The sequence below is a fragment of the Chenopodium album genome, chromosome 25, assembly GCF_948465745.1.
Source record: "Chenopodium album chromosome 25, dcCheAlbu1.1, whole genome shotgun sequence".
Lineage (NCBI taxonomy): Eukaryota > Viridiplantae > Streptophyta > Magnoliopsida > Caryophyllales > Amaranthaceae > Chenopodium > Chenopodium album.
Genome location: NC_137858.1, coordinates 9,901,293 through 9,921,478, shown reverse-complemented (window position 1 = coordinate 9,921,478; position 20,186 = coordinate 9,901,293). Strand labels below are relative to the sequence as shown.

At 34.8% G+C, this 20,186-nt stretch overlaps 4 protein-coding genes across 5 annotated transcripts; 2 read left to right on the top strand and 2 right to left on the bottom strand.

The window, feature by feature from the left end:
- Positions 1 to 2,812: 2,812 nt before the first annotated feature.
- LOC145613106 (putative galacturan 1,4-alpha-galacturonidase SALK6) lies at positions 2,813 to 5,533 on the top strand. Its single transcript, XM_081668160.1, has 4 exons — positions 2,813 to 2,968; positions 3,122 to 3,445; positions 3,561 to 4,076; positions 4,157 to 5,533. The coding sequence occupies exons 1-4, from the start codon at positions 2,813 to 2,815 to the stop codon at positions 4,409 to 4,411; spliced, it is 1,251 nt and encodes a 416-aa protein (XP_081524286.1). The 3' UTR covers positions 4,412 to 5,533.
- Positions 5,534 to 5,859: 326 nt separating this feature from the next.
- Positions 5,860 to 7,597, top strand: LOC145613624 (putative galacturan 1,4-alpha-galacturonidase SALK6). Its single transcript, XM_081668720.1, has 4 exons — positions 5,860 to 6,003; positions 6,115 to 6,435; positions 6,557 to 7,072; positions 7,343 to 7,597. The coding sequence occupies exons 1-4, from the start codon at positions 5,860 to 5,862 to the stop codon at positions 7,595 to 7,597; spliced, it is 1,236 nt and encodes a 411-aa protein (XP_081524846.1).
- LOC145613107 (thylakoid lumenal 29 kDa protein, chloroplastic-like) lies at positions 6,756 to 12,673 on the bottom strand. 2 transcript variants are annotated; one of them, XR_014106865.1, is made up of 12 exons: positions 12,499 to 12,673; positions 12,324 to 12,419; positions 11,417 to 11,501; positions 11,305 to 11,339; positions 11,113 to 11,178; positions 10,958 to 10,998; positions 10,591 to 10,721; positions 10,045 to 10,151; positions 9,759 to 9,896; positions 8,962 to 9,096; positions 8,571 to 8,789; positions 6,756 to 7,059 (listed from the first exon to the last, which is right to left on the bottom strand). XR_014106865.1 is itself a non-coding variant. In XM_081668161.1 (11 exons), the coding sequence occupies exons 1-11, from the start codon at positions 12,598 to 12,600 to the stop codon at positions 8,679 to 8,681; spliced, it is 1,047 nt and encodes a 348-aa protein (XP_081524287.1). In that variant the 5' UTR covers positions 12,601 to 12,673; the 3' UTR covers positions 8,363 to 8,678. The 2 variants fall into 2 exon arrangements, 1 of the variants encoding a protein (XP_081524287.1); XM_081668161.1 differs by lacking the exon at positions 6,756 to 7,059 and having other exon boundaries at positions 8,363 to 8,789.
- Positions 12,674 to 13,646: 973 nt separating this feature from the next.
- On the bottom strand, positions 13,647 to 18,984 carry LOC145614140 (O-fucosyltransferase 7-like). The gene is made up of 12 exons (XM_081669140.1): positions 18,451 to 18,984; positions 17,890 to 17,991; positions 17,507 to 17,606; positions 17,345 to 17,412; positions 16,573 to 16,661; positions 16,284 to 16,464; positions 16,049 to 16,177; positions 15,816 to 15,949; positions 15,483 to 15,696; positions 14,700 to 14,884; positions 14,524 to 14,619; positions 13,647 to 14,288 (listed from the first exon to the last, which is right to left on the bottom strand). The coding sequence occupies exons 1-12, from the start codon at positions 18,592 to 18,594 to the stop codon at positions 14,132 to 14,134; spliced, it is 1,599 nt and encodes a 532-aa protein (XP_081525266.1). The 5' UTR covers positions 18,595 to 18,984; the 3' UTR covers positions 13,647 to 14,131.
- Positions 18,985 to 20,186: the final 1,202 nt, after the last annotated feature.

Below are 20,186 nucleotides of genomic sequence, written 5' to 3'. Positions count from 1 at the left end.
CGCCACTGGCCCTGAAACCTCAAAATTTCCTCAAAAAGCGTGGATTATAGCCTTCAATTTTATAATTTTTTGACCTTTTTTCTCCCTGGAAATAAAAATTGCCGAGATGTTTACCATGGTTCCTAATACCCTCCGGGAATCCAATTGAGTCGGTGGAACCATCCAATATGTCCTAAAACGGTCATTTTACCCGTTTGCAACATGCACCGATTTCGTTATCTCAAGCCTAGCTACCACGGACGTGTATCCCATATGGTTTCAAACAGCATTATATGACCCCGAGATGTATCCCTTAGGGTCTCAAGGATTTTCGCAACATGGCCTAAAACCCCAAAATTTCCTCAAAAAGCTTGGATTGTAGCCTTTAATTTTGCAATTGTTTAACCTTTTTATTACCCGAAAATAAAAATTGGCGAGATGTTTAATTACCATGGTCCCTAATACCCTCCGGGTGTCCAATTTGGTCGGTTGAACCATCAAATATGCCCTTAAACGATCATTCACATTTATTTTATCCATTCATAAATTGCATTGATTTCGTAAACTCAAGCCTACCACGTACGTTTATGACAACATATAATGATCATATATGGTTTCAAACGGCATTATATGATCCCAAGATATGTCCCCTAGGGTCTCAACACTTATTGCCACCGGGCCCCAAAACCTCTAAATTTCCTCAAAGAGTGAGGATAATAGCTAGAACTGTCAAAAACTGACGCGACCCAAAAACCCGACCTTAACGGACAAAGATATGAACCCAGCATGTACTTGAACAATGGAGTGAAACTAGTGACTTGTAACCGCACTTGAACCTGACTTGATCTTAACCGAAAACCCATTTGATCGAATACTTTATGACCTGAACACAAACCTGCCCCGACCTGATAGATAGTAACCGTCAACCTATTTAATCCGACCCGAAAACAATCCGAACCTGAACTAGTACCCGACTCAATTAAAACATGAACCCGAGTAATGAAATGTTTAATAAAATTTTATATACCTTTTATTCAACTTATATACTGGTATAATTCTGTAAACCTTCAATCCGATTTAATAAAATCTTTTGTTCAGCTTATATAACTTTTGTTCTCTATTACTCGCATATAGGTTTAATAAAATCTTGATGATGCTTAATCAAATTATGGAAGACGTAATTATAGTTTAACTTGGCCACATCGATATTTATTAGAATTTAACACTAACTCGAACCCGAATGTACCATATTGTTAACCAGACTCAATACAACCCGAACCTGAAATTGAACCTGATCTGATTTTAACTCGAATTGAACCCGATCTATATCCGAAAAGGTGAACGAATTGTTATAACTTGAACTGAAATTGACCCGACCTGAACCTGAACTGAAACTAGATTGACCCGACATAACCTGATCCTGATTTAACCCGATACCTAATTTGACTCGATCCAAACCTGACTTGAATACCCGAATTGACAGCTCTATATGTAATATGTCTATATAAACTCGTGAACTGTTGTAATCAAGTTATTATCAAACAAATATCGATCAATCATAATATTTCCCCTAAATAAGTATTTAATTAATGTGTAGTCCTGACGTTGCACCAAATCTCTACTTTAACTAAACTTTGTACACTTCTCATTTTACGCTTGCCAATGTACTATTTCAATCGTTAATATCTTTATAAATATGTAAAAATTATAAAAATTTGATATTATGAAAGTATAATCGAAATGAGTAAAACAAGATACCACATGACATGACTATATTTTTTCTGATGGATAATCACCAAATCTAGTCAAAGTGAAATATATGAATAGTGTATAAGTCAAACTGTTGCAAGTAAAAAGAAACGGAGAAAGTACATTTATTTTAATGTTTATAACACGATTGATGATTGACTTAAATGGTGATGAAATAATCATCTTTCTTATAAGAGGTTGGTTGTAACAATTTCACTGTATAATACATTAATTTCCGAGAATATTAACTTTAAAGCTATGAGACTAAACTCTTATCTTTTTTTATCACAACTAGAAGATAGATTATATTAATAGGCTAAAGCCTTAATATTTACATTGTACATCCCATAATTAATAGGCTAAAGCCTTAATAGATTATATTAATAGGCTATGAGACTAAGCTCTTATCAGTATGCCAAATCTTGTTTGGTTTTGTGACATGAGTGACATTGTTTATTACTGTAATACACTATTTTTCTTTTTCTACCAAACACCACTTACACAATATGTATTTTACTCAATACCATTCAATTTCTAAAAAGTGTGTTGGTCAAAAAGTTTATTTATTTTTGTAAAAAAAGGAGTATAAAGAGACAAATTAAATCAATATCAAGTTAAGGTCTTAGGTCTTGATATTATCATTGATATGCTTAGCAAAGTCATTTTTTACGAAAACAAGGCAAATATCACAGTAAGTAGATTAGTATTTTGCTTTAATTAAGTGTAAACAAGCATAAGAAGTCTCTTCTCCTTCAACACCTTCCAATTTTGTCTGTTTGACCCTTTCGATACTCAAACTTTTATGGATGATATTAGTATAGTTAATATATTTTTAGCTACACCTATAATAGGTTTATTAAAATAAAATGGTTAACCTCTATTTTACATCAAATAAATTAGAATTAGTGATATATTTAGAAAATAACTCATGGCAGGGAACAAAACAATTTTCAAATAATTGATCGTCTAAACCATGTTTACCATAAAATCATTAGTATATATATCAAAGTAGTTTCAACAAAGAAAATCATTCAGCAATAATATTTCAACTAGTTTAATAACTAAAAGCTGTGAGAAAATAAAAATGGCTACTAAATTACAATATACACTGCTTTTTCTTGCATTTAGTTTGCTTGTGCTACAAATTAATGGTCACGAACCAGTTGTGGCCCCTGAGGGTGATACCGTTGTATTTGACATAACCGCAAATGGTGCAAAGCCTAATGCTGATGTTACACAGGTAAAGAAATGCTTGAATAATCAACGTCATAAATTTAAGGAGTAGTTTCTACATGATTGAGACTGTCTCATACAAAAATTTGTCAAATATCGATTGTGAATGTGTATGTACAGTTGAAATGAATTGAACGTTTGTTTGTTGAATATTTTTCAGGCCTTTTTAGACGCATGGAGTGCTGCATGTGAATCAAAAAAGCGAAGCAAGGTATTAGTTCCTAAAGGAGATTACTTGCTAGGCCCTATTAAACTAAAAGGTCCATGCCAAACACCAACTACAATAGAAATTCTAGGGAACTTCAAGGCCCCTGCAAGTTTGGCTCCGTTTAAGAACGAAGATACATGGTTTAAGGTAGAAAATGTCGATAGTTTGACAATCACAGCTCCTAAAGGGGCTGGTGTCTTTGATGGCCAAGGACAAGATGCTTGGAAACAGAATGGGTGCGTTAAGAGCTACGTCGGCTGCTTCACCCTTCCTTATGTAAGATCTTTAAATTCCTTTTATTTTTGAGAAGTCATGGGTCATAATGTCACATACCAAGATTGTTTAATTAAATATGACAGCAAATCCTAATGATTTATGTTGTGTATTGCAGAACTTCAGGTTCAATTTCGTGACGAATTCAAAGGTTATTGGCTTGACTTCATTAAACAGCAAGATATTCCACTTTGCCCTCTTAGGGTGTAAGCACCTGGAAATGACTGACATAACTATAACCGCCCCAGCAGACAGCCCTAACACAGATGGCATTCACATCGGACGTTCAGAATTTGTTATCATAAGAGGATTCACCATTGGCACAGGAGATGACTGTGTGTCCTTCGGTGATGGTGCTAAGAACGTCCTTGTAGAAAATGTCACCTGTGGACCTGGCCACGGTATCAGTGTTGGTAGTCTTGGCAGATACCCTAACGAGGAGCCAGTGTCAAACATCACTGTAAGGCATTGTACCATCAAGGATACCGACAATGGTGTCCGTGTTAAAACATGGCACAACTCTTACCCATCTAATGTTGATGGGTTGCATTTTGAAGATATCGCGGTTGAAAATGTTAGAAACCCTGTCATTGTTGATCAAGAGTATTGCCCCTACAATCACTGCAAAGAAAAGGTAAGACTAATTTGAATGATCCTAATCTATTTTTTTCCATTTCCGACCTTCTAACAATGTATTGTATTTTATTTTCACAGACGCCATCAAAGGTTAAGCTTTCCGACATTAAGTTTACAAACGTTAAGGGAGCTTCAAGTGGCAAGGAGGCTGTGAAGCTAATTTGCAGCAGTGGATTTCCATGTGACAAGGTGGAGCTCGCAGACATAGACCTTAAGTACACTGGCAGCGATGGTCCTGCAGTTTCAATGTGTAAATTCGTTAAGCCTACTCTTGCTGGAACACAGAATCCGCCTGCTTGTGATGCTCCTGCTACCCCTGTTGTTGAGCTTTAAGTGCCAGGGCAGGGCGAAGGGTTACATATTAAAGTTTTGTAGTATAGTTAATAATTAGTCTAGCACTATAGCGCATAGACTGTCGAATAATTTGTATGATATTACAATTATTCGTCTACTTTATGTAAATGAAAAGCAAGCAAAATTATGATTTTGCCAAAGTAAATCATGTTCCTCTTCTCTAAGATCTGTTTCGACTAGTATTGTGTTTTGGAGATGTAATAACCGAGTCAAGAATTTTACCAAAAACAGGCCTAATACCACAAAAACTAGAGCACGTATTTTGCTTTTATAAAGTGTAAACAAGCATCAGAATTTGAACGCATTTCTATGTTCTTACCACTTGATACTTGATAAGGAGACTTGCAGTAGAATCAGTAGAGCTTAAGATGTCAGACATAACTCAATCCAATCTACATGAACTTGACGAAGAAACAAAAACTTAACACGATGTGAACGCAGATAGATCGACCCAAATTAGACTAAGGAGAACTGCCAGTGTTATTCAGAATATGATTGAAAACTATACAGCAGATAAAGGAGGTACATTTTATTCTGAATCCAGGCAAGCCCCTGAATTGTTCTCATATAAATGAGCCATATCACCATTTTAGCTATTCAACGCCAAAAAAATATGTAAACCTTAGGTTATCAATAATTATGGATTTTTATGGTTAGTTTATTAAAATAAACCAATTGTTTGGATGTGCACTAGACTACTACTACTACTATTAAGGAGTAGTGGGTTTGAATAGACGGAATATTATTTACATTTTCTTAATAAAGGGTGGTTATAGCCTTATGGAGTTATGGGTGGTTTTGACTTAAATATTTGGCTTTTAATTATAAAAGTTACAGTGAATATATTTTCAGACATCCCAAATAATTGATATGTATTAAGTTTATTATGAGAGAAATAAACATTTTGGAACAACCCGAATCTATCGACCTTAATTAAACACAAATATGATCCGTTTACCCAAGTCCAAGAGCACCAATGCACCATCAATTTCAACTCTACTCATAAAGAATTCAAAAGCAATGTGTAAAAAGAGGGGGAAAAAAATTACAAGCACAAAAGGTAGGTAGATAGAACCTGCCTATAGATAGTAAGCAGAGAAGCAATCTGTTAACAGCATTTTTAATAGCTATGGTACTGAATAAAAATTGCAGTTACTTGGTTTTCCTTAGTTAATTACACGGGAAAAAAAAAAAAAAAAAAAAAAAAAAAAAAATTAGATACCTAAAAGACTAATTGTAGAGAGCGAAAAGAACATGATTCAACTGAAAGTAACAAAGGTATGAACAAAGCTTATAAAATTAAAAGCTCATTTCAATTAGAAAGGGTGCTAATAATAGAAATATAGGTAATTTTATGCCTAGAAAAACAGCATATAAGAAGCGGGGACAAAGAGTAAAAATAATTCAAACAGTTAAATAGAAAAAAAATGGCACCCACAGCAAAACTTCCATTGTTCATCATTCTATTTCAATGGTGCATCGTAGCGATTAAGGGACATACAGCCGCTAGTGGTGGTGTTGTACATGATATATGGAATCATGGAGCGAAGCCTGATGGCGATGCTACACAGGTGAGTGGTTATGCATGCTCGAAACGTACATAAAAGCATAATAAACTTCTTTGATGTCAGTTTTTTAGAGCATAGATCAGTTTTCTTTTTAACACATTTCTTGATTGTTAGGCCTTAACGAGTGCTTGGAAAGCAGCTTGTGCAGCAACAACTCCTACCACAATTTTGGTTCCGAAAGGATCATATGTGCTAAATGCAATCAAGCTTCAAGGTCCATGCAAGTCTAGAGTCACATTAGAGATTTTAGGGAACTTCAGGGCTCCTGCTGACCCGGCTCTATTTAGGGGTGAAGATACATGGGTTAAGATTCAAAACGTTGATGGTTTGACCATCACGGCTCCTAAAGGAGCAGGTGTGTTTGATGGTCAAGGATATATGGCCTGGACAATGAATGACTGCTCTAAAACTGGCAAATGCAATAGCCTTCCTTATGTAAGTTAAGCATCATCAACTATCACACCAACCAAATTGGTCTAGTTTCATCCCTATCAAAAATGTTAGGACCCTTAATTTAATGGTAGTTCTTATATTTTTCATTTTTCTCCAATTGCAGAATTTTAGGTTTAATTCCTTGACGAATTCAGTGATTCATGGCATAACTTCACTCGACAGCAAACTATTCCACATGGCAATCTTGAGATGCAAGCAACTAATAATGCATGACATTACTATTTCTGCCCCAAAAACTAGTTTAAACACTGATGGAATACACGTAGGACGTTCAGAAGGAGTGAATATAACACTTGCACAAATTGGAACAGGAGATGACTGTGTTTCCATTGGGGATGGTGCTAAAAATGTTCTTATCGAGCAGGTCACTTGTGGACCTGGCCATGGTATTAGTGTAGGAAGTCTAGGTAGGTACCCTAATGAGGAACCGGTGCAAGATATCACCGTGAAGGGATGCACAATCAAGAACACAGATAATGGTGTTAGGGTTAAAACATGGCACAACTCTTACCAAGGTGTTGTCACTGGCTTGCATTTTGAGGACATCACTGTTGAAAACGTCTTGAATCCTATTATTGTTGATCAAGAATATTGCCCCTATAATCACTGCGTACAAAAGGTAAGAAATTATCTGCTACTATTAAGCTCCGACTATTTTAGCTGTTATAATATCTAAGACACCCCATAATTATGTGAAGTCTATGTCTAAAGACACCCCGTATAAAATATATCCCCTGCAACACCCTCCACCCCCCCCCCCCCCCCACCCCACAAAGGCCCCAACACACACATACACACTCCCTCTTCCCAAATAAAAGAAGCAAAACCAGCCAAGTGAATCAACTATGATAAACATGTACTGATTTTTCTATTCATGCTTTGTTTGCAGACACCATCCAAAGTGAAGCTTAGTGACATTAGATTCAAGAATGTGAGGGGCACATCAGGTAGCAAGGAAGCAGTGAAGGTGGTTTGCAGCAGTGGCGTGCCATGTGAGAAGATACAGCTCACTGACATCGACCTGACATACACAGGCGAAGATGGTCCTGCAGTCTCTATGTGTAAAAATGTCAGGCCTGTTGTAACAGGAAAGCAGATCCCACCTGCTTGCGCTGCACCTGTTACCCCTGGTAAAGATCTATGAAGATTTTTAAGTTTTAAGCTTTGTAAAATTATCCCCTGTTTCTTAGCTAGTATGTTGAGTTATCAATTGTAATCTCACAATGATCTGATATACAAATTCAATGGAGGTACATATGCCTTTAGAGGTACATGTGTTATAATTCATATAAAAATTACCACAAGTACAAAACTTGTGACTATTTTGCAATGAAAATTCATTTTAGTACCTCCACTATCATTCTTAAATATATGCCTTGACAATGCTAAGAACTGCTAGAGCTAAAAAAAGGTTGGGACTCCACCAAACACATACATATATAATCCCGGATTTTGGTGTGATAGTAGTACTACACTATAATGACATACAAATACTGACTGTCAGGGTAATTTTCCTAGTAAAAAAAAAATGGAGTTTAGTCAGTTTGTTCTATTCTTATCTCTTGTGCATTAGTGTATGATTGCAAACATTACAGCAAACCCTGCCATGGATTCCGGATTTATATATGACTTGAAAGGTAGTTTTATGTTTTGTATTTTCCTAAAAAAAATTTTAGTAAGATCTAAGTCTTCCAACATGTGCTCTTGGGTTGCTTACTTGCTCCATAGAGCACTTTGGTAAAAAAATAAATATAACCCGCTTCCTCTCTTTTAATTTCATGCAATAATTTGTGCATCTCAAAATGCAATTGGATACAACATTTGTTAAATACGGCAACTTCAGTGACTTTAAGAAGGCAGTAATCAGGCATTTTACATGTCACAAACTTGTTTGGACTGTGCATTGATATATTAGAACCTTCTAAAATTATGTTTTATTAATCACAAATGAATATCATTTATGTGTACAGGAAAAAGTAGTAACTGGCAAAGATGAGAATCAGATGACTTTTTCAAGAAAATGGGGGAGAAAACAAAGTTATTTGCAAGTTTGGATGGTTTAGCACAGATATATAAAGGTCCAGAGTCATGCCAAGGATCTTTCAACAAGAACTTACAGATAGTTTGTTGGTGAATTCAGGACTTTGGACTTCATCTCTCCCATCTAAATGAGACTCAAATCAGTTAAACATCTCGCAGTGGCACTTCTTCATGGTGCATTGTTGTTACAACTTCAGTTTGCTCAACTCAATCTTTTTCACAGGATATGTATATGCTTCATAATTAATTTGCTGTCCCAGGCAGCTTAACTTCGTAAGAGTAGTTATCAGGTCAACCTAATAAAAGAGAAAAGAGCAGAATTCATATGAAATTGGAAGAAACTAGTTCTAAGTTCAAAAGTGGAAGCAAAGTCCGTCTTCCAAATAAACAGAGTAAATGAAGGGTGTGTGTGTGTTTGTTGGGGGGGTGGGGGTCATATATAATCTAACTAAAAGTCCTTCCACTCACCTCATAGTCAGTCTGAGAAACTGTTTCTCGACTGCGCTGGTACTTCTGAACCCATGGAGCAACTTCAGGATCTGTAGCCAATAAGTCCTCAGTTGCTTTTTGATCAGGACCAAGAAATGCAGACATAACAGCCAGCTGATGAGCAAAACAAGGTAAAGAGAAAATTGATTAGGGTGACATTTTACCCCTGTTCTACATTACTCACAAAGTACAGCTTAATGAAAACAAGATTATTTACACTTTTTTAAGACGTGATTAAATAAGTCATATGATGAAAAGACCTCTACATCCTGCAAGTTAAAATTCAAATCACAGCAACAGAGATGCAGTCTTGTATTACTCGCATAACAAGTACCGGTAGACAATATCATGATTTGTCAATGCACACATACCAAAAAAAACACTAAGTTTAACCTGATTATAAGAGTTTAAAATATAAGCTTTGTTACAGCTACCAATTTACACCTAATAGTTGCATTTTTAACTACCCCATGTCTCTAAGAAGAAAGCTCATTGTAATGGTCATTTTACTGGACAATCTTCAAACGAATGTGTGAAAATTCTCTTAAATCTCTAAGACCTACAAAATTAGCATGACAGCATCATTTGGTGCTCAAGTATCAGTCCACATCACAAACAAAGAGATTTGTACGAAGAAATCCTAAGGGTTAAATGGCACAAGGAAATGTAGCAGCAACTAACCCCAACACAACAATTACTGAAATGCACTAAAAGATCTTTCAAGGATAAAAGAAAAGCATTAAGAACTTGGTGGGGGAGGGGGTGGGGGGAATTACCTGACGTGGGCCGAATCCCACGGCTTTGAATTTATCCTTCATTTCCTGGACACTTGCTTTATCCCATTGGGGAACTCTGCCTTCTGGGTCTGGTTCTTGAGCATCTGTCCTCCCAAATGTCTTATCAAACAGGCCCCACTATTGCATTAATTTGAGCATTACATGCAAAAGCACAAGTGAAAACTCGTCAGTCAGCATCACATGGATTTTCTCTTTAAATATCCAGAAAACTGAAAAAGCCTGCCTGTTAAGGTTGTCCAGAATATCCAAAGTAAAGGGAACACACCTGTCCATTAGAGCCATACGCCGTATATAATAAAGATCCCTTCTCTTCATTCCCACCACATTTACGGATTGCAGAAGCCAAGAAAGTATTCTTTAAAGCTGACTGTGCTGCATTGATGAAAAGAACATGCTCAGGGTATCCATAAGTTCAACTACATTACATTATTGTTTCCACAGGATAGGATTGGAGACTGGTATACTAAATTCATTCTAGTTCTGCATTTACTCCTCGCATCTAAAATAATGATATAAGCATTTGAATAAGTTATGCGACCACAATAATTTTCTACCTATTAGTATAGTGGAATGCTACACTGAATTCCATGCCGCCACTGCATCTCTGTTCAAGAATATTTTTCTCACAAACTAGTGCGTAGTAAGATTACATGATTAGAATAATCCACAAAGACACAGTATGTTGCTTACAACTCCCAGAGTGCCAGCTAGAAACCAAATTCAAGGAAGAACATGCATTTGTGCGATGGAATTTAATGAAGAAACATCACATGTTCGAAAAGAACATAGAAATAGTCACTAGTTATCTAACCTGCACATTGGATAAGGTCCGCATAAGCGATAGGTCCACCCTTAGAGTATGAATCAATTTCCTTTTTTGCATCCTCCAACAGATTTAAAGCAGAAGAAAGGCCTTTGTTTTCAGGTCTGCTTATCTCTGAGCTTCAAGCAAGAAGTTCAAACAAGAAATCAACCCTAGTCTCAAAATTTGTGGGAAAACAGACCACTACAGCCATATTGATGGATTAACACCTATATATCAAACTTCTGAGACAGGGAAGTGGCAGACACAAAACATGATCCCATTGCCGGATGCAAGAGAACTGGGTTGACATTATTCTAGCCTCACTAAACAATTCACACCTTTTCACTAAGGTAATCAATTTTTCCAGAAATACCTGAATCGTATTGAACCATTTGGACCTCCAGATTTTGAGGCCTACAAAGTTAGCCATAAGGAATCAGCTTTTCATAAATCTATTACTTTGCCACAAGTAATGTACAAAGAAGATTTGCATAAAGAAACTTAATATAAAATTATCAATGATTTCACCTTGTCATAAGTCATCACATCATTAAGAGAGAGAGTTAGGATAGACGGAATAAGGTCTGGATTTTTCTGAAGATTTAACAAGAAGGATGTATTAGCCTAACAAAATACATACTGTCAAAAGATTCAAAACTACAAATTTAACAAGCGGTTCAGATTTTAAAAGGACGACACGTCTATATACTACTAGCATACCTTAATAGCCGTATAAAGTGTCCCTTTAATATCAGCTGCAATGTATTAAAGTAAGGACATTAAGCTTAAGTAAACTATTAAACAGAAATTGCCAAGCATCTGAGAGACTTACAAAGAAACTCAGAGCGCTGCCTTCTCTGAATTAAATCAGCAGCATAGGCATCTCCAGAGAAGGTTCCTGAACTTGATATTACTTCCTGAGAAGGCATTAAGACTGGTAAAAAATCATCATCAAATTACAAAAAGTCTTAGTTTGGGGTATAATATGTTTTACAGCAATCTATAACATGTAAGTCCCATCAGAAAATCACTAAGACTCGTCAATTGATACGCAGACACTATTGTTCAGGAGTTAAGTTCTTCAAAACTAACTTGAAATTTTGAGAAGCAAAATTAAGCTAATTCTAGAAGAAGTACAAGGCTTGTGCCGAGGAGGCGAGAAATTAAAACTCTAAGCCAAACAACCATAACATGAGTATATGATATTACCAGTTACTGATAAACTGTCCTCTTAATCAAGTATCTCCTAGTGAAATTTATTGTTCTTACAACTGCAGCATCTACAATGACCAACCTCTTTAATCATTATAAATAAATTTCAAAAAAATAAAAAATTTGCAGAATGCCGACTTTAAGGTGTGTTTTGTTCAACTAATTCTAACTTACTGCAGAATTTAAAAGTTCAAATAAGTTCCATAAACTCAAATAATTTCTGATACAGTTCAATGCACAACTACAATGAGTTTAATTTGCAACAACAATAAGTTCCAATAAGTTCAATTGATGTCAAGTCATAATTAGTTGTACAGAACACACCTTTACTGATAAAATTGCATAGAAATTAAAAATGATAATGTCAAAATCAACCAAAGATACAAAACAAAGTGTATCAAAATTAAAGCGTAGACATTCAACTTTTTATAAACTGAAATACTTCAGAAAACTTGCAGAATTCTTCAAAACCCTAAACTTATGAAATTTGAAGAAATGCACAAGAATAATGAAGGAAAATAGCTCACAATTCCAGCTGACAATGCAAGGCAATTGAGGAAATCTCTTCGTCGAAATTGATCATCGTCTACCTCCAATTTATTATTACTACATCGAATCGTACCCTGAAATTGTGCTAAAAATGAGTTAATCAAATAATTTGGAGTAAAATCAAATGAAAATGTGAGAAATTGAGAATCATACTTGAAGAGAAGAATATCTGGTAGTAGTAGTAGTAATGGCGGGAGAAGAGAGAGAAAGAGGAGCGAGAGAAGGGAGAGTTGAAAGGAGGGAGAGTGACACCATTTTTGAGGAGGAGAGAGAAAGTGAAAGAGAAGGAATTTTGGAGCCAAAAATATGGTGAAAGATAAAAGAATCATGGAGTATTATGAGGTTTTGGATGTGTTTTGCTGATATCTGTGGAGACTGGAAAGCGGGAGTGGGGTTTAATTGGATATCAATATATCCTCTGTTATCCTAATCAGTCTATTCATCTCATTTCAGGATCTGTGTAAAAGATCCTGTTAGACTTCGGCACGGTCCTACCGTGGACCGTGCCTAAACTGGGCTAAGAAAGTAAGTCGAGTCATGTTGTACTTGTAATCTTAATAAATGAGTATAATCCATAATCTACTAGTATGTCTCTCGTGTTATGTTGAGTTTGTATCAAATGAGTACGTTTCATAACCCACTGTCATGCCTCTCATGTCATGTTGAGCTTGTATTAGATGAGTATAGTACTATAGTCCATAATCTATTGGCATGCCTCTTATGTCATGTTGAGCTTATATTAGACGAGTATAGAGTTATAGACATGCCTCTCATGTCATCTTGAACTTGTATTGGATTATGTTGGGTTACTTGGGTAAGATCATTTGATGTAGTGCCTAAGAACTAATGTAATAACTATAGGAACCAAATGTGAGTTTTGTGACATGTGTGAGTGAAGTAAAGGGTTTGATATCCGTAAAATTTTCCATGAGATCAGAATGACTTTTTCTTATTGTATTTTTTTATTTTTTCCTGTATCAAAATAATTCAATTTTAGTTTTTATTTTTGTTATTAGTTAAATTATAACCTCACTTTTGGCAAACACATTTCACCATTTAACCCCCTTTAGAGACTTACTTCATTTATTCCATCAATCTGCTCCCTCTCTCCTACTTATCTTCCCTTTTTTTTCCTTACAGCCACACAATTTTTCTTTACTCCACCTCTCTGTTAGTTAGTCCATTTTAGATTTCTGAATCAACAGTATGTAAGTAGAACCAAAGAAAAATGTTGAGTAGTAGTACATTTGTACAAACTTAATGCCATAAAAATCAAATTTTCAATATAAAAGGTACAAGAGTAAGAAATTATAACCTTTTATTTCATTTGATTTGATGTAAATATAAATGATAAATGTAATAAACTATACATGTAAATTCCCGCATATGTTACTACCCATGAAAAACTGCAGATGCAGCTAAGTATCCCTATTGGGGGAATTTCCCCCCCTTCGAAATAAGTAAAACTTTGTTTCCGCCTTTAATTTACCTTGTTGAAGTAAATGTACACATTTTACCTCCCTAATAAAACTGGAGGCCCGTATATCCTAACAATGTACCCGTTTCTCCTTTCGCTTAGCCTTGTAATCTCAGAAAATTTGAACAGAGAATGTTCGCAGCATATTTATACAGGCTTCATATGAATATGCACTTGGAACTGCAGTCAGAATCAGATTGCTGTCGTCGGATATTGCAGCTATGGTGAGTTAATGTATGGAAATTCAGCCTTTGCAGTTTACAGCAAATGTATCTGTGTGTATGACTCTGAGATCAGTTCTGCAGGTCACTATTTGACAGCAGAAGTATTTGTATGTGTGGATGCTCCTTGACTTTGACACAAACATTCTGGTAGAGGATTTTCATAAAATGCTTCTTCAGAGCGAAATCTGTCCATGCCCTTTGTTCCTGAAATTGGACCCTTTCTTCTTCTCGGCGACCCTTGCCTATTCAAGGACATCAAACATCAGTAATTGTACATGAGACTTGAATTCCACATAATATCTACTCCATATGTATTCATCAACCCATGTATGTACTATGTAATATACTTATCTATGTACCACTTTATCAATGCCTCCATAGACTCATAAAGCAACTAACTGACTTTCAGAGGAAAGTTTATGAATGACAAGACAAAGAATAGCTAAAGTTCAAAGATGCTGTAATCTATAACATTACCTTCTTCGGTGGATTTCAATTATTCGATATGATAGGTTCTTCCCTTCTTTCAAAGATCCTTGCTCAACTTTGTCAAACAAACGAACAAGAGATTTCCTGTGAAGAAACATAATAACAAATGAATCTCACATATTGTAACAAATATCCACAGGAATAGGGCTTAGAAAGAAATTTACCGGTCAGGAATAATTGTTTTTCTATGACCCAAATATCGGCGATGACCTTCAACAGCCCTTGCCATATTCCCTGAGTATGTAGGAATGAACACATCGCTTTCAACAGAAACAATATAATCCAGTGCAGCCATTTGAGATGCATGATTCATAAAAGGCTCCAATTCTTCTACAGATGCTAGTTTCTCCTGAAAATGACCAAGAAGACAGTGATTGACATGTTAAAAGTCCACGTTTCCAACCTCCTATCAGCTACAATTTGGATGATTCACACTGTGAATAAGCCATTATATATCCTATTATCAAGAACTTGATAATATGAACTTATGATATCAACATAAACCCGTAGTGATTCAAGTTTAACATTGTAAATAACATTTGCTCACAAATACTCTGCATTCCTTGATATTTAATAATTTACATTTTAACAAAAGAAGATTTCATATCTCTTCTATCCACATTCTGCAAATAACATGGATTAGCAGGCACTTAACCCATAAGCACAATTGTAACATGACAGTCTTGAGTCTTGACAGAATAATAAAATTAATAAACCAACAAAAATAAATTGTTTTAATTTTTTTAAAGTTGGCAAGTTTCATAATAGCAGGCTTATCTGAATACATGCATTGTACCCGGACATTCAGAATCCCCCTTTACTTGTTTCTTCTCATCCGTACCTCTTTCCTTCCTAACTCATGTCTCATTCTTACATTAAATATGTACAGCTAGATATCTAGACTAGAAGACAAAAGTAATAATTAAGAGCAGAAAGATAGGAAATACCTTGTTCATCAAAATGGGATAACGAGACCGTAATTCAGCTATGCGAGCTTCACCACCATAAATCTCTCCGGCAGCAACATATATGGGAGTGTCAGATGGAAATCCAAGACCAGACAAAAATAAGCCAACTTCCTTTGGAGTCAAGGGACAAAACCCTTTAATCCTTTGTTCTGTCGCGTTAATATCCTTCACTTTCCAATGTGATGTATTATGCCTTTGAGTTAGAACATGCAGAAAATCAATTTCATAAGCTAGGCTTAAAAATCAGTATAAAGCACCAGTAAAGCAATGGTAAATGATTTCTTTATAATTGCAGCGAAAATATAGCTTTACCTAATCGTGGTGAGCTCATTAGTTTCCTCATGAGACAATCCATGGGAGCATCCACTGAATGCAAGCATGTCTTTTTCATACCGTAAGTGCAAAGCAATATAACGGCCATAATTCCTCATTCTCTCCACCAGTAACTATACAAAAGAAAGAAACATTAAACTTCCATACTACATTTTATTGGTCATATACGAAGTATAAGCTATGCATTCATAAACTTATTTAGAGAAATTTACTTTTCCCATTGCTTCAATCTTTGGGGAAAAGCGGAGGGCTTCATAACAGGCACGACAGCGTAACTTCTGAATGTCAAGGGGGAGATTATTATTTGCTAAGCGAGAGTCAGATTTGGCAGCTCGTATCACCTGCCCCAAAAAGTTAAAAATGTTAAAAAATTACAAATGAAAATGCAGTTTTTTCAGGCTTGCAACTCACCAAACAGGATTAAACAGAGCAAAACAAAAAATGTACCTGGAAGTTGTTCCACATGCTTGCTATGTCATTCCGGTAGTAGTCTAATCCCGACCAACTTCGAAAATGTTTCACTGCTCTAGGGGCAGTCATAAGTTCCTTAGGTAAATTTTGAACTACTTTAATATCATTAGCCAGAGCTTTAATGAAATAATCTTGATCAAAAATATCTGCAAAGTTGCTGCAATCAATTTTTGGAAAGATTAACATAAGAGACAGAATTTCCAATCTCAAGCACCAGGTCAGTTGATGTCATATCAATTGAAAACAAAAGACAATGAATAAGTACCTAGAGTCTTGCCAAAATGACCTCTTATCAAGTTCCGGGATTACAAGAGTCGCATTAATGATCCGGGCCACAGCCACCATATCACAAATCTGAAATTCAAACATGAAAGTGATGGGTGTCAAACTCTCATTTACTCAACTCAAAAGAGATAATGACATTTTCTTAACACCAATTCATGTAAATTTATCCAGATAATTAGGTGAAAAAAAGGTGCAGCATTACACAAAAGATACAGTAAAATCTCAAGAATAAAAAAGCACAGATATAAAAAAGATATAAGACAATCAATGTTCTAATGTCCTGTAAATGTATGATGGGAATGATGACAAATGACGATTAACACTAAGCTCGTGATTCATATATTAAAAACAAATCAACTGGTATATAAAGGAAAGACATATAGCAGATAAACTGTAAAATCCATAACTAATCAACCATATGAGCCTATTAGTACCAGACCTGGACCAGACATATGCTAGTTGTTCAATCAAAGTGTCCACCAAAACAGAACATCTGAAGAATTTAATGAAATATGAATAAGCTATTGAAATTACATAGTGCTTTATAGTACCATCAAACTTTAACTTTGCCTACTAAAAATTCTTCTAGTGCAATCATATAGTTCTAATTTTGGCATACCATCATACCAAAACAATAACATAATTTCAAATTTTCAATATGGTTCTTTAACATGGATAAACTCAGACGAAATAAACAATATAATTCATTAGTGTTTCCGAGGAGGGAGAGGGTGAAGAGTGAGGTGACAAACCCCAGCTCGCATCTGATTAAGACCACCATTAGTGTGAACAAGCAGGTAATTCTGTGACTCTGCAGGAGCTGAAAATTGTGAAAAACAATAGCAAACATATGAATGTTTTATAATTTCACATTATTCATACAAATCAAGGAAAACCAAAGAACGATTCCTTACGTGTATACACATTGCTAGGCTCGACACAATGTATAAAATCGCGATTAGGAGGCTTCTTCCATAATTTGTCATAGTCCAATAACCCACTGGCACCAATGAACTGTCAATTCTAAACGAGTGAAAAAATGAAAAACCGAGCATAAATTCTTTGCATCAAACAGATGGTTCAGAACTTTCAGCTCTCCACATTCAGCCAATTACAGATAAAATTCCACTTTACCAATATCACTATCAGTTATCAATTATAAAATTAATGCCAAACCATATATGATTCCATTTATCACGTAGTTGTCACGTTACTGGTTTAAATCACACTATCAACGCGACTACTAATTCCGGCAGATGTAATAACTAGAAAAGACAAGGGGTGAGGAATCACATACCTTCTGTGAAGAAGAAAGTGAAGGTTTAGCTATATTTGGAGGTGCATTTTCAAGCACAAGCTCTTGCTCAGCCTCTAATTTCGGAAAATTAGTTTCATGTGGCTGCAAATATGAAAACCACAACCAATTAGTTAATGGAAAAACAACACATACACTCCACATTTTCTAAAGTGGAAATATTAAGCTTAAATCAAACACTAATTACACCGATTCGCCCCTGATTTTATCATTCATCATATACCATAAAAATCACATTAAAAAAAAAAAAAAAAAAAAAAAAAAAAAAAAAAAAAAAAAAACCCACTTATTAGATTGTTATAAGAAAATTACCAAACAAACAACACTTTTAGAAGTTGCCCATCATTATACATAAAATATTCATCACCCCATTAAAAATTTAATGTCATACTTCTTCCAAGGAAATAAATCACTCATTAATGGAAATTAATTAATGATTATACTTGTATAGTAATTTTAATTACACCCATTATTGTTAAAAAAAAAAAAGAATTTTTTAAATTTAAAAAAAAAGAAAAGAAAAAAGAGGAGAGAGAAAAAAACCGTGGGAAGTTTGTAGGGATCAGGAAGCTTAGGAACACGGGGGACATGAACAGAGAAGAGTGCTAATAATCCAATTGTACAAATGGCGCATGTTAGGAACTTTCGAAGAAGTGCTAACGTTAATAATCTTCGTTTTTGCGTCATTCTCTTTCCTTTCTCTCTCTACAATTTACTTTCTCTCTCTAGAAAATTAATTTCCAACCAAACACATCCTCCTATGATCAAACAAAGACAACAACTAACAAAAACTATAAACTGGGTTTATGTTTTTTCGGATAAATTAATGTAATCTTATTGGGTTTTTATTGAAAGAATCGAAAATTGTCGGTTGATTGAAGGAAACTGGTATTGGTGTTTTTTGTTTCGGTGTTTTCGACGCTTTGAGCTGTGTTTGCGTTTAATGCCGATTTTTGAGGGGGTTAAAGGTTAGAGTATAAAAAATATGGAGAGTTTCAGAGAGAGAAAGTGAGGAGTTTTTAGAGAGAGAAAGAGGAGGAAGGGAGATTCTGGGTAAACGTGGGAGAGAGGGAGAAGAAGAAGAGAGGTGGAGGTGGGGGAGTTTGAGGAATTTTGAAAAAGAGAAATTAAAATTTGATTTATTATAATTATAATAATTATTATGTTTTTAATTAATTTGATAATTAAGATATTAAGATTTGATTAAGGGAAGAAGAGGAAGTTTGTTAAATACTCGATAACATAGGAGTTTAAGGCGTAATATGAGCCCTGTTTTTGTCATTTTCTTTCACAATCTTTTACGAACTTTGCTCTTACTTGAACGACCCATTACTTCTAGAGTTCTAGGATTTCGGATTTTTTTTTTTTTTTTTTCCTTTTTATGTAACTAGTTTATTTTTTTAATGCTAGATTTTTAGATGGATTAGATGATTAAATACCTCGGTTTTTGGCCTTGTTTTGTGATGGCCATTATTGTATTGATGTGGTTGAAAATGTATAGATTAAGTTTTGCATATACTCCTATCTAGTACGAAATGTTTATATTACAATATAAAGAGAGCCGTAAGGGAAATAATGTAGACCGGATTTAATTCAAGTTAAGGGGACAATGTTTACTGGTTAAAGAAAGTCGTAAAGATGATATTATAGATCAGATTTGAATCATGTTTACGATATCATACTCATACGTTAACAGACTATGCTTGTTGCAATTAGCATCGGATATATTAATGTAAGGTAATATAGTTATCTTTTTTTTTTGAAACCAGGTAATATAGTTATCTTTATGCATTATGAATGATTAATACTCTGTATAATACGAGTAGAAAAACTTTACTTTATAAAGGGGTAACTTTTACTTTTTATTAAGATAAACTAGCTATTGGACCCGTTCTACGCACGGGTTATGCTTAAATTATAAATTTATTTGAAACTTTACAAATTATCTTGTCACCAAAAAAAAAAAAACCCCCCTTTACAAATTATTTGAATGAATTTATTTTATCGTCTTTTGACATATTATAATATTTTATGAATTAGTGGTAATAGACTAATAGTTGTAGAAAAAATGGCTTAAAATCGTAAAATCATATCTCTATCGCATGATATATTAATCAACAATTTGTATAAAAAACTACTTTGTAAATACCAAACACTTAATATAATTTTACAATTTTTACATCAAATGTGAAGGCATGATATTCTTCTTTAGTCTTTACCAATATATGTCTCTTATATTGCGCTTAATATCTTCAAAATTAAAGCCCCATGACACGCAA

Excerpts from the sequence above, each read along its gene's own strand:
- LOC145613106 (XM_081668160.1), top strand. The coding sequence starts at position 2,813 with ATGGCTACTAAATTACAATATACACTGCTTTTTCTTGCATTTAGTTTG. Across the intron at positions 2,969-3,121 it reads CTAATGCTGATGTTACACAG|GCCTTTTTAGACGCATGGAG; the intron begins GTAAAGAAATGC and ends AATATTTTTCAG. Across the intron at positions 3,446-3,560 it reads GCTGCTTCACCCTTCCTTAT|AACTTCAGGTTCAATTTCGT; the intron begins GTAAGATCTTTA and ends TGTGTATTGCAG.
- LOC145613624 (XM_081668720.1), top strand. The coding sequence starts at position 5,860 with ATGGCACCCACAGCAAAACTTCCATTGTTCATCATTCTATTTCAATGG. Across the intron at positions 6,004-6,114 it reads CTGATGGCGATGCTACACAG|GCCTTAACGAGTGCTTGGAA; the intron begins GTGAGTGGTTAT and ends CTTGATTGTTAG. Across the intron at positions 6,436-6,556 it reads AATGCAATAGCCTTCCTTAT|AATTTTAGGTTTAATTCCTT; the intron begins GTAAGTTAAGCA and ends CTCCAATTGCAG.
- LOC145613107 (XM_081668161.1), bottom strand. The coding sequence starts at position 12,600 with ATGGTGTCACTCTCCCTCCTTTCAACTCTCCCTTCTCTCGCTCCTCTT. Across the intron at positions 11,502-12,323 it reads TTGCATTGTCAGCTGGAATT|GAAGTAATATCAAGTTCAGG; the intron begins GTGAGCTATTTT and ends ATGCCTTCTCAG. Across the intron at positions 11,179-11,304 it reads CACTTTATACGGCTATTAAG|AAAAATCCAGACCTTATTCC; the intron begins GTATGCTAGTAG and ends TTAAATCTTCAG.
- LOC145614140 (XM_081669140.1), bottom strand. The coding sequence starts at position 18,594 with ATGACGCAAAAACGAAGATTATTAACGTTAGCACTTCTTCGAAAGTTC. Across the intron at positions 15,950-16,048 it reads AGATTGAAGCAATGGGAAAA|TTACTGGTGGAGAGAATGAG; the intron begins GTAAATTTCTCT and ends TCTTTTGTATAG. Across the intron at positions 14,885-15,482 it reads ATCCCATTTTGATGAACAAG|GAGAAACTAGCATCTGTAGA; the intron begins GTATTTCCTATC and ends GGTCATTTTCAG.